Here is a 12,798-nt window from a genome sequence, read left to right as displayed (position 1 = left end):
ATTGGATACTGTGGCTTGTGTTAGCTGTTACTATTAGTTAGCTGGTTAATGGACAGTGACTAACTAGTCATAGATTACTGCTGCTAATGGGCTGAAGTGAGGAAAATGAAATCCTCTTCTCAGTTTTGCACTGTGATGAACTGGCTAGTGCCTGTGCATGTTTATATGTATGTGTGAACTGCTGTATTGCACTTGTGTGTACTTTTGGAACTTGGAAAGATCACACAATGGCTTTGGAGTCTGCAGCTCTCAGGCTGTCCCACACTGCTAAACTTATGCGAAGCGACACAAGCCACATGCTCCTCTCCTCCCTGCTATATGAAAACTGCAAAAGGAGCTGTGTACCTCAGCAGGTCTGTGCTGTGCCACTTACTGGCAGAGGAGGGAGGCACTTCACTTCTGAAAGACCGATCCCAACACAACTTTCAATAAATTATGATGTCTGAGAGAGAAGCATCTTGCAGACTTGATCTGGTTGGAGGTCACCGACAGCATAGAGACTGTACTAAGTCAGACAAATGTCATAGCCTCCTCTGCTACGAGCAGAAATAACATGTGCCCATGGTCCACCATTCATGGACACTTATCCCTCCCCATGAAAGATCAAACGGGAGAAGTAGCTATGGATATGCCATCTATGTTTGTAGATAGTGCTTTTGCTTACATGATTTCTTGTGTGTGTTCTACAGATGTGGAATTGAGAAATCTGTTTTCTTTGTAGGCCACCCTTTTGATGTAGCAGTGTTTGAGGATCACCTTTGGTTTTCTGACTGGACTAGGCCGTCGCTAATGAGGGTGGACAAGAAGACCGGCCAAAGCAGGGTACGTCTTCGAGGCAGCATGCTGAGACCCTCATCAATGGTTGTAGTTCATCCTTTGGCGAAACCAGGTATACTGCAACAATTAAGCAGTCATTCCCTTCCAACCTCCTCTTGTTCACTGATATTGATAAAAAACCCATCCTTGGGGAGACGATCGTCGTCTCAGAAATGGGGTCTTTAAAAGACCTTGCATAGCCAGACTGGCATTTATTGAAAGAGTCGTTTGGGCATGTGTCCCAGGAACGCTAACAGATTTTGTATATTTATGATCATGCCCAAGAATAGATGCTGATCAATTGTGACGAGGCTACCATAGTCTTCTAATTCCTATTTATCCTCATCTATTAGCACCCCTCAGAGACACAAATAATAACAAATGACATGGAGAAAGGTTTTGTAAGATTTATTGGTTTTGAATCAAGTAATTTGATTTTCTGTTGGGGTCAATCTCTCTGTAAGCAGAAAAAAGTAATTCAATAGACCGGGGTAGAGAGAAGGTAATCACAGGTTCCCTATGCCCTTGAAATATTCTTCCAGGGAATGTCAGGGCTTTAAATAGTAAAGCAAAAAATAATAAAGGAAGGTGGTTTTTTTAAAGTGACATATTAGATAGAGTATGCACATCTGCTTTCCTGCCAGAGGCTAATTCATAACATCTATGCTTTAATATATGCATATTTTTTTAATTTACAAAAAAAAATATAAAGTATTATCTAGTTTTTGTCAGTCCTTATTGTTTTTCCAACTACTTCAACTCTGCACACCAAAAAGGAGATGCTGACTGAAGAAACATGATGTTAAGTTGCCTATTTGTCTTCATTAGGGGCAAATCCTTGCCTTTATGAGAATGGAGGCTGTGCTCAGATCTGTGAAAACAATTTTGGAGTTGCCTATTGTATGTGCTATCCGGGATTTGGGAAAACTCAGGATGGAAAAACCTGTCATGCTCTGGATGCTTCCAACACAACAGCAGGTAAAATCCTCCAGCTCCAAAAAAGGCCCTATCCAAAGCCTTAAGGATCCTGGCAGATAGAACTGGAAAACATTCACCTTGGTCTGCGTAGTGAATGATGGTTTCTCTGAAGAATGGAAGCACTGAGGTGTTGTTGTGTGACAATAGCATGTTGTCTGACCAATGCCATTTGTCACTTGGCATATTAACAGTAAGAAAGATGTATGTAGTGCTGACAAATATCGTGAGCAATGAGTTGCATTCCTTGTCCTTTGTATTTGAGAAAACCTACCAGTGAATGGTTTTAGAATAATTTGAGGCCAGAAACAGGCTAGTCTGGAAGGATGCTGATGTGTATTTTCAAAGGAAACCATCATGATTGTTGGAAACTAGACATGATAGAAAATCAGAAAGTTAGTTCAGGAGATATAAATAGTCTGTGCCACTTGTCTTTTTTTTCTTGTCTTTTTCAGGAAGTATGCACAAGGAGGTGGCAACACCAGAGACCTTGCTTCAGAGCACAGAAAGCAGCAGGATATTCAAGAATACAGACAGTGGGCAAAAGCAGAAAATCAGTGTTTTGTTGATGGCTGAAATCATGGTATCAGGTAGAGTCTGACACTTATTTTCCTTCTCTTTAATGTGACACTCTGAACAGGTTTATAGAACAAAAAGAAATCATAGGTCTTAAAGGAAGAGCACTCCATGATTCTGTGATTCAAGGTGGCATTCATGCTCTTAACCCTCTTACAAGGTCTATGCAATTTATGTCAGGTAGGACTCCTTTATCGTTTGTTTGCTTCCATGATACTTTGCTATGTCAACAGTACTTTATAATATTATCCAGATCTAAAAAATAAGCATATCTAATTTGGAACAACTTTTGAAAGTCTCTCCCTTAAATTTTATAGATATAAATTCTTCTGAACAAAATTGCAGTAAAACCATTGAATTCTACTTATGTTCAATGACACTAGGTCATTAAATTGTACAATAGGTTTTGCATACAATATTCAGAAATCCTGATACTAAATGACACTTCAACTGCATCTAGATGAAGATAACAGCCCTAATGATTGTATTCACTTGTCATTGTTAACCCTGGAGAGCTATGCTTTGAAGTCTGACTCTGTTCATGGTTCTCTTGTTAGTTTTTTGTTTGGTTGTTGTTTTTTTTAAAATATAGTACCTCTTTCCATCTCTCTGAAGGCATTTAGCGTGGTTTTTGTTTCTGTTTATGCTATAGATCAAGACGACTGCACTGCATTAGAATGTGGTATCAATGCACAGTGTGTTTTGCTGGAGGATGGTGCTGTATGCCAGTGTTTGAAAGGATTTACCAGGAAGGGGAAATCATGCGATGGTAATAAAAGACGTTAATACAACCTTCTGCAAAACTGTAGAATGAGGGAGAGGAAGAAAATCTACCTTACATTGGCAGCTGTGCTGCACTGAGCCCTCACAGAAAGGTCAATGGTATTTCTTGTTTTGAAAGGGATGATGAACATGTGAGATGAAATGGCTGATTATCACATGCCTTATTTTCCCCTTAGTCATGATTGTTAATCCTACTAATATTAACAAGGATAATAGGAATAAAAGTATAATAAACTTATTTGTAAAATTTGTAAAAAATACTGAATTATAAAATCTTAGTCCATAGACTTGATAGTTGATGTGTAATTCGGAAGTATGTATTAAGGAATATCTTAAAAATTAGTATCCTTGATGTAATGTATGTATAAAAGTGTGGCTTTTGTTTCTTTCTTGCACTAGAAAGAGACTCTAACAATCAGACAATGGATTGCTCAGAACTGTCTTTTAGTTTTTGGGCTTGAATAACATGTAAATGAAAGCACATTATTCTCTCATAAAGGCAAAGACAGGAAGGCATTAGAAACAGAACAATTTGGTGGCTAAGCAAGAAGTTGTACAGGAATCTATGTTGCTATGGAAAGGAAAAAAGAAAATGAAATATGAAAAAGTATGGGTTTTGTCATTGCAGTACCTTATTAGTTTTAAGTTTATACATTCTTTGTCATAACAAAGCTTCTCTACAAGTAGGGTTTAAGAATATAAGTCTAATTTTGAATATGATCATTCCCTCCAAACAGGATTTTTTTGGAAGCAAATGATATTTGTAGAACTTCTAGGTTTCCAGTTGAAAGTATCTGCTTGACTGTTTTGGGCTCTTTAGAATATCCTCATCAAATTTCAAGAAAAGAACACAAAGCCTTCTTTTCCCATTTTCTTCAGATGCACAGACAACAAGTGACAGCATAGTTCAAGAGAGATTCATGAAGTAGACATTTCTTTTTATCGATTTACCTGATAGTTTCATGACCCATGTGTCCCTTTTTGTTTTATCTCACAGATGTTGATGAGTGTGCTGGAAATATGGACCACTGTAAACGAAATGTGTCGAGCTGCATCAATACAGAAGGGGGCTATGTCTGTAAATGTCTGGAGGGCTACACTGGAGATGGAGTCCATTGCTACGGTATGGGCACGTGAGAGGGCTGTGCTGTGTCTGGGGGGCTGCAGCAGGATAAATGAGCAAGAGAGACATTTTATGATTTGGGCTAGACTTGCATCAAGATTTGAAGCTGTCAAATGAGCTGTTCTGGTTCTTTTTGAAAATTCCGGTAGGGACATGGATCCTAACAGTGGCTTTCCCAGATAGGTTGCATTTATCATTTCTTCCTTTTTGATTCTTTCCTTCCTGTTTTAAGTGTGGCAACCTCAGCAACTGATCAATATGCAAAGCCTGTAATTGTCAGAGAATACCTCCTCCCAGTGTTTACACTTTTTTTTAGTAGCTACTGTAAGAGAGAGAGAGGAAGACTGAAGGGGAGGAGGGACATGGGGGTGAAGCTGTAGAGCTTTATTGGAAATCGTTGCCATGAATATAAACGAAAGCAGATATTGAGTGTGTCATAATACTCATCAAATAATTCAAGGTCGGTTTAATAGGCATGAGGTTCAAGGTGTTGACTCTGACAACTGGAGTACATTTGCAGTCTTGTTAATAATCAGTGCCACTGATTTTCCCATCCAGTTCTGATGGCAGGTCTTTAGTTCATTCTTTACATTTCTTAATTTTTTAACCCATTTTAGCAGTAAATATGAAGGAACAGGAAACTTTCCCCCAGTCTTTGACTAGTGCACAGTTTGTTCCGAGCTTCATGAAAGCCCTACCTTCTCTTTTGTCCTCTTCTTTTTTCTTTTTCCTTTATAGCATGATACAAATCCCCTTAAATTTGGCCCAATTCTCACATAGCTTTTACTGGACTTTGGTTCTTCTACACAGATATGGGTTATTGAAAAAAATAACAATATCTTTATTATGGGCAGGGTGAGGAAAGTATCAGACACAGGAGGTTTGAGAAGACATCCTACCTACAGTGGTCAGAGAGCCAGAACTCATGTCTTTGAGGAAGTTTGGAAGTGCAGACAGAAGTGACAGGCTCCTCTTGCTGTCCCAGCACCACTTACAAGGCATGTTGCCAGGCAGCTCTGGGACCTCATTGTGATATAGTTGCTCAGCTAGAATGATTGTGATACCTACCAATATTATTGAAAACTGTTATCTTCATGAACTCTTTAAGTCCAGAAGATGGTAAGATATGTTTTCACTGCATTTTATAAATAGTGTGATCTTGTTTTGATGTAAACAGAATGGAAACTAATTTTGTGTTTGATGACTTGCTGCTGACAGTTCACACAAAGAATCAGAGGCTCCCAAACTCTGTTATATTCATGTACCCTTTCAATGTTTCCACCTTTGGTGGGGGTTGCTTTGCCACATAGCACCATGCAGGTGCCAGCCCAGGAGGCTGAGTGCCAGCCTACCAGGATCTGCCTCTGTGGGCTATGCTAGAGAAGGGGTGGAGGCTGGGAGAAGATGTGTAGCAGGATGTGGATGAGAGCTATAGGCAAGCCTAATGCAGGCTCTGAATCTAGAACCTCTTTTTGTAATGAGGGAGCCTCTTCATAATTATTCAGAGGCTCTCTTTATTTAAGTGTTTACATAAAGTGGATAGACCTGTAAGTTTCTTAACCCTTTCTTTCTATCTAAACTTTTTGCATAGGTTAAAGCAGGCAGGTGATACAGGGGTGGGCAATTCCCTGCTCCCAAACCGTTCTGCTGTCTTAATGCAGGAATGCTGACTGACAGTGCTCTAGTATTCCTCCAGGGTGCAAGCTGTGGTTTAGTATTTGATAGGAATGGTTGGACTCGATGACCCAATGGGTCTTTTCCGACCTGGTGATTCTAATGATTCTATGACTAGCAATGCTAGGACAATATACCTAGTAAAACTAAATCTTGTCTTCAACTCTACCATACTCATTGCATTTCATAGGATAGCCTTTCGTTCCAATTCCCTGCGGAGAGCTTCTGCAGCAGTGTAGCATGCTCCGAGAGGCTGGGGAGGCTGTAATTACTTGGCACAGAAAGCATGCTTGTTGCTTTTCTGCTGCTTTTTCCACAAAGGCATATTTGCAGAGGGAAGATCTTCATTATTTTTCCTTACTGCTAGGAGACTGCAGTGCTGCAACTGCTGCCTTTTTGACCAATGAGTCTTCTAACTGCAGACTGTTTGGGTGGCAGATATTGATGAGCACAAAACAGGGATTCATACCTGTAGAGAGAATATAACGTGCACAAATACAGAAGGAAACTTCACTTGCTCATGTGCTAATGATACTTTAGGAACTGTCACTGGTTGCAATGAGTAAATGAAGTGAGCGATCAAAATGAAGTGACCCTTGACTAATAATTGTGCTCTTGGATAAGTTATACTTGGAAACTAAGAAAACCCTGTATAGTGACATAGTGGGCAGGTTCTGTGTCCATTCAGTATTGCTTTAGGACTCTGTTTTGAGGTGGGCTAAGGAAACCAGCTACAAGTTTAGTTTAGAAAGATCTAGTTTAAGGTTCAATGTTAATTGTTACTGTCTAAATGTAATGACACATCTGTCTGTTGGCCTCTACAACCAACAGCAGAAATAGGTGCTCCTTGGAGGTAATCGCTTTGTAGTCGGTGTCATTTTTCACTCTCTATGTCTCCCTCTGCAGGCTACCACAAGAACTGCACATAATTTAAGGTGCATTTAGTTCTTCAGAATCAACTCCTTTCAGATTCAGTTGCTAGTTTTTCAAAAGGGCTGTGAGTTTTTGGAAAATCTAATTACTAGTGTAATGAAGGGACCCGCTGAAGGTTCAAACTAGTGATCATCTGATTCTCATTTCAGTGTCTCAATGCAACAGCAGTATCCTCTGAAAATGTGGAGCTGAGTGGCTCATCATTTTTCCCTGTGTCAGCCCTCTTCACTGGGGTGAATTTTGCCCCAGCTGGAGTGACTGTCTGATGATGGGGGACATTGTGTGATTATCACAGATCTATACCTGCAGAAAAACAGAAGGAAATTATGGATCTTTAAAGAACATCTACCAGGATCCCCACCCCCTTCTCAGTTACTTAAGCATACAATAGTTTCAGTGGAAATAATCACTCAGGAAATTATGATTTTATATGATGCATGACTTGGAAATAATGCCTTCTAGGTCCCTGAGCTCTCTTATCCCATGTGTTCGTGGGTGTTATCACACTGTTTTAGTTCTTTGCATAGTAAGGTCTTTTAGCAAGCTGAAATTTTCTTTGCAGTATGCAGTCATATCTGGAGTTGACTGAAATCACTCATTCCTTTCCATTCAAGCTTTTTGCCATGGCAGTTCTCCTGCAAATGAAATTTTAAAAGGCAAATGTCATTGAAGGTCAAGTTGCAGTAGAACTGGTGTGAGTCATAAACTGATCCAATAAATGAATGAGAGCGATTAGGTATATTTCTGCTAAGGCAAAGCGTTAGGAATTATTTGCCATGTAGATGGTTCTGACCTACCTTTAAAATGAGCTAGTTTGGATACCCCTGTAGGTAACTGATTCAGGACAGGCTACAGCACCCTTGAATATCTGGGTCAATAGAGGTCTTTGCTTCCCCAGTTATTTGTACTTGAGCTAGTTTAAAAAAAAATGTGTTCTGCAGTCACACAAAGATGCAGTCAGCTGAATGGCAGCAAAGTAGAAATAATCTGCATAAGAATGACATGTTGCATGTAAAAACTTCACAGTCTGAGGTCCAAGTGCACGAAACACAGTCACCCTTTGCCTCTAGATCTGACTCTGGTACTTTAGACATGGTAGAGATTTACCATACCCTAAAGCTGTGTAAGTTGGAAAAGTCATTTAAGCATAAGTAACTAAACAGTTTTTCTTCAGAGCTGTACTCATATATCTAAGTAGACAGAATGCAGTCAGCCTCTAAAGTTCTTTCTTTGTAAATGCAGAATCAAGCATATTTAGTATTTTGACCTAAAGTTCTGTGTGCCTAAATTTGACAAGCAACAAAAGTAAATAGGTAAAACACAAATAATTGTTTTAAATTAAATCATTTACCTACTTTCCTATCTTGAAGTTCTAAAACTCTTTTGTAACATCACATTGACAATGTGGTCAAAAGATCGAGATGTTTTTGTGAAATCCTGTGTTTCAGAATCTACTGTATCCCCCACTGTTGTCAGCAATGAAGACTCTACACAACCTGTACAAAGTGATATTGTAGGATGCCCTCCTTCATATGAGTCATACTGCCTCCATGGTGGAGTGTGCAATTATGTTTCTGATCTACAAGACTATGCCTGCAAGTAAGTACAGAAATTGGCATTGTCTGTGCTGATGACTGGTATCCTTAGGGCTCAGTTGAATGCAGATGGTAAAGTGTTTGTCCATAAATTATCTGTTCATCACTCATATGAACAATTATCATTAGACTCTGCTCTTTTCTGTATATGATCACTGTAAATTTCTGTAAGTGGTCACTCCATACACATCTATTGCAAATAATAGTAGGATTGGATTTGTTCCCTAAGCACTTGATTCTTTGCTTTGGAAATGTGAGATAAGTTGTTAAATATTTAGGGCTCACTGCTTTATGTAAGAGGTGCTTGCTTTCTCTCATGTGTGTAGCGTGCTGACTTGTACCTCCCTGTTGGCCTTACTATTTATGTATAGCACTCACTGGGATGGAAAAGGACACCTCTGTCTTCTCTCATTGGGACCAGGGAGAAGTCTGGTGTCAAGCATCTTCCCTTACAGTTTGAAGGGTTTTGGTCTCTGGCAGAAATGGTTCAAAATGATGGTCCTCTTAAAAAAAAAGAAGAGGAAAAATGAAACCTCAAAACCAAGATCTCCTACCTCCTGTTGATGTTTTTCTGAAGCCTAATTCCTGGTTTCCCAAATGCAGTTACTGATAAAAGCAAAGCAAATCTCGTATTTCCAGAAGTCAGCCTTGGCCTGGTCAATGTGGCAGCTTAGCCCGTGGGATAATTACTTCTCCAAACTATTAGTACTGGAGTTCAATTGTGAAAATACTATATTTGTATCTTTTTTATACCTTTCTTTGAAATAAAGCATAAAAGCGTTTACAGTGGGACAAATCCAATGCCTGCCTCCTGCCCTGGGGTCTCACATGGTAAGTGAAGACCTGTGCAGGGGATGGATGCTGTTCTGCACTAGACAAATCTCCCTCTGTGTCTCAGTAACTCGAGTGGCCTTGTTATAACCCTGGATTGAGGAGAGCAAGCTTTGTGCTGAAGGGCTTATTTGAACACCGTTCTCCAGATCTTCCTCGTACCACACTGCAGGATCTTTTGTACGAGGCCATTAATGCAAAGACTGTCAAATGCTGGGCTTTCTTATTTTTAAATATGAGTGGTTCCCCTGCCTACAAACCTCTAAACTTGCAGGAATATGAAAAAAATGTAACTCATGTACATACATGGGAATGAAGTAGAAGCCTTGTGCTGTGGATTTCTAAGCTCAGCAAAGCCCTTGGGCAAAGCCATTAGAGGTGACGGACTCATGGTCATCTCTGGGATTTGCAATGAATTTTTAGTATAAATTTTAGAGGCGTTGAAAACTATCCTCTTTCGCCTCATTGAGTTTATCCTATTGAAACTGAAGAGTCTGCACTTGCAGAACTTTCAATGTGGAGAACATATTTTTTCTTTTATTTGCTAGGTGTTAATGCATAATACGTATCCAAATGTATATATTCCTCAGTTCTGGAAGTGGAAGTAGTGCGAAATTTAAGGAAAACCCGTGCTTGGTTGTGTTCTTGGGGGCTAGAGTTTGAGCGTAGATTTTTGTGAATTCTCACATTGCTGAGTTCTCACTAGGTGGCAGCATTCGTTCACGTAGGCTGTAACATGTTAAACACCGGAACGAAGTCATGGAAAAATACTAGCTAGCAAGAATATCTATCAGATATCACATGCCAAATGTGATTTTTATTTTAGTTAATAAAAGCTCTTACCAGTAAAAAGTAGATCTTCCGGCTTGTTTGGAATTTATTGTGATCTTATATGAAATAATTAGCATTTTTCTGCCTTCCAACATGTATGCATTCTAATTAGTGATCGAATGAAAGTGGTTATGCCTGATTTAATAATGGATGTTCTCATAACATTTTCAGGACATTAGGTAAAAGCTATTGCAGGTCAAATCCTGCTTCTTTTGTTTATTTGTCTAGTTCTTTTAATTGCAAAAAGATAGACGGATAAGAATTGTGAGAAGTATTTGAGCCTACATTGCTGAGCGATTGTTGTGAATTGAATTGCCTTTTCAATTTTTACGTTCATTAATTCCTTTTAATGTCTCTCACACTGGATGGTAAGACGAAGGTAAGACGCTTTTTGACATATTTCTTGCTTTCCAGTAATTTTGATTTGGGGGTTTCATGCACTGGTAAGATATTTCTATGTTGGATTTTACAGTGTTGAAAACAAACAAATAACCAAAACCTGGCTCTGGAGGAAGCTTATGTTAAAGCTAAATTAGAAAGATATTTCTAATCCATACAAGGATTTTTAAAACCATTTTTATTTGTCTTTTATTTTAGAGTAAGGATTCAGATTAAAATTTTATTCCCGTAGCCAAATCACTCTGAAAATATGAGTAAGTCCTATATTGCTTATTTCAAAGAAAAGGAAACTTGCTGCTGGAAGCAGTTTAATTAAAAGTCTTAGGGAAACACTAATCACACTGTAGGATTTAGGAGATAATTTTTTTTTTATTCTTTACCCATTGGAATCTGGAAATTATAATCTCTCTGCGTAATTCTTTAGCCTCAATAGCTTTGCAGCAAAAAAAAGTCTTTCTATGTTGAATTCTACAGGTTCTGACAGCTGTTCCTTTAAATTCATTTTGTCTTCACTACTACTAAATTCAAACAGATATTTCCATAATGGTTGCCAATGGTAAATCGATTCACAAGGTGACTGAAGTGATGATCTTGGTTTTTTTTTTCTCCACCACCAGTTACAAAGTGTGCTCACTTCCTTTTGGCAGCTGTGTGATAGGTTACGTCGGGGAGCGGTGCCAGTTCAGCGATCTGGAATGGTGGGAGCAGCAGCATGCTGAGCGGGCAAAGATGCGGAATATCACCATCGCCGTGTGTGTAGCCGTGCTGGTCCTCCTGCTCCTGCTGGGGTCCCTGGCTGCCCACTGCCACAGGTAGGGCTTCTAAACACACTCTGTGAATGTGTGGCACAGGGTCTAAAGTGCTGCTGACTTTCATAGAGGGCTGATGGTGAAAAATGTGAACTATTCCTCAGCTGATGAAAATGACCATATCATCCTTGCTACTCATTTACTTTTCAGTAATTGAATCTATGAGTAATTCAGGAAGTTCTGACGTGTGCCTTGCCTGCAGTACTCCCATGTTAGTGAGTGACGTGTGTGTGTGTGTAAGAACAGATCTTACTAGCTTTGAAGAGGAGCCGTAACTTGTATTGGTGAGAGTTCAGGAAAGTGATATTTAGGTCTTTCTCGGTTTACTTTAAGACCTCTAGATGTCTGAAACTGTCATGATAGAGTTTGACTCTTCTCTGCTAGCTATCCCATTAGCTTGATTTTGCTTCCCTTTCAGAGCAGAATGGCACCTGAATGTTTTCTTGCCATTGAGAAAAGCAGCATATTAACCTCCTAATAGCAAAAAGTGATGCCTCCAGCAATGAACGTGAAAGCAATTTTCCTATCAGGAGAAAGAGTAAAGTCAGGGATGTGAGCCTAAGGCACAAGTATTTTCCATGGTTGTAATAAATTGTACAGGTTTGGGATTCTTCTCATGGCAAAAACAATCCCTACAGTGACTGTTTAATAACTCAGTCTGATGTGAAATTAAATGTCATCAATGTTCTTTGGACTGGATAGTATTCAGCATTCAATAAGTTAGAGTCTTTTGGCCATGACCTTGGCAGATAACTGTTCTCAGAAGCTCTTGTTTAAGTGCATATTTATATTTAAGAGTAAACAAACAAAAAAACCAGACCACAGCAAAATCAAGAGTCTCCTGCTGCATGCTGACCTGCTCTCTGTGTGCAGGCATTTTGTTTGTGGTTTAGGTTAATTTTAAAATTAAACTCTCCTAGGCATAAGAAGTTAGGCCACAAAAGAAGTTAACTATGGAAGCTAATATTTTCTATTCTTATTTAATGGTTCCTAGCATATTTAGTCCATAAAAATAGAGAAGCTGCCAAGTTTCTTATTTTCTGTTAACTAACGATAGAGGCCTGGAATTAAAGTTAAGCACAGCATGGTTTATTTCTCATGACCTGGGATTCAGAAACTAATCTGTTGAATTATACATACAGAATAGACAAATTGTGAAATTCTTGTATTTCCCATATACGTCATGAAAAACAGCCAGAATACGGCTGATTTTAAGGTGTGAATTTACTCATTCTCTTCCCTTCCCCTCCCTTTTGTAATTTCTCCCTGATTTACTTTTCTTTCTTTCCAAACACTTTTGATCAATATAACTATTTACCTCAACAACAAGTTTTCAATTACATGCTTGACTGAATTTGTACTGCAGCTATTACTAACCTAACTAGATCAAAATGAAACCAGTGATCTAAAATCCCTATTTAACTGGAGTCTGGAAACCAGTATTTGGGTTGAA

General features: G+C 39.0%; 1 protein-coding gene across 1 annotated transcript in view; it reads left to right on the top strand.

Annotated features, from left to right (window-relative positions):
- Window positions 1-12,798, top strand: part of EGF (epidermal growth factor) — a 58,021-nt gene that overhangs the window by 36,502 nt on the left and 8,721 nt on the right. Inside the window, exons 15-22 of the mRNA XM_069855505.1 lie at window positions 722-889; window positions 1,645-1,794; window positions 2,247-2,381; window positions 3,020-3,136; window positions 4,148-4,273; window positions 6,386-6,505; window positions 8,329-8,479; window positions 11,184-11,348. Coding sequence (XP_069711606.1) covers window positions 722-889; window positions 1,645-1,794; window positions 2,247-2,381; window positions 3,020-3,136; window positions 4,148-4,273; window positions 6,386-6,505; window positions 8,329-8,479; window positions 11,184-11,348 — 1,132 coding nt within the window. The remainder of the gene's footprint in view (window positions 1-721; window positions 890-1,644; window positions 1,795-2,246; window positions 2,382-3,019; window positions 3,137-4,147; window positions 4,274-6,385; window positions 6,506-8,328; window positions 8,480-11,183; window positions 11,349-12,798) is intronic.

Source organism: Phaenicophaeus curvirostris, chromosome 4 (genome assembly GCF_032191515.1).
Source record: "Phaenicophaeus curvirostris isolate KB17595 chromosome 4, BPBGC_Pcur_1.0, whole genome shotgun sequence".
Taxonomy (NCBI): domain Eukaryota; kingdom Metazoa; phylum Chordata; class Aves; order Cuculiformes; family Cuculidae; genus Phaenicophaeus; species Phaenicophaeus curvirostris.
Note: the sequence above shows the minus strand (reverse complement) of the source record. Positions and strands in the feature narration are given on the sequence as shown.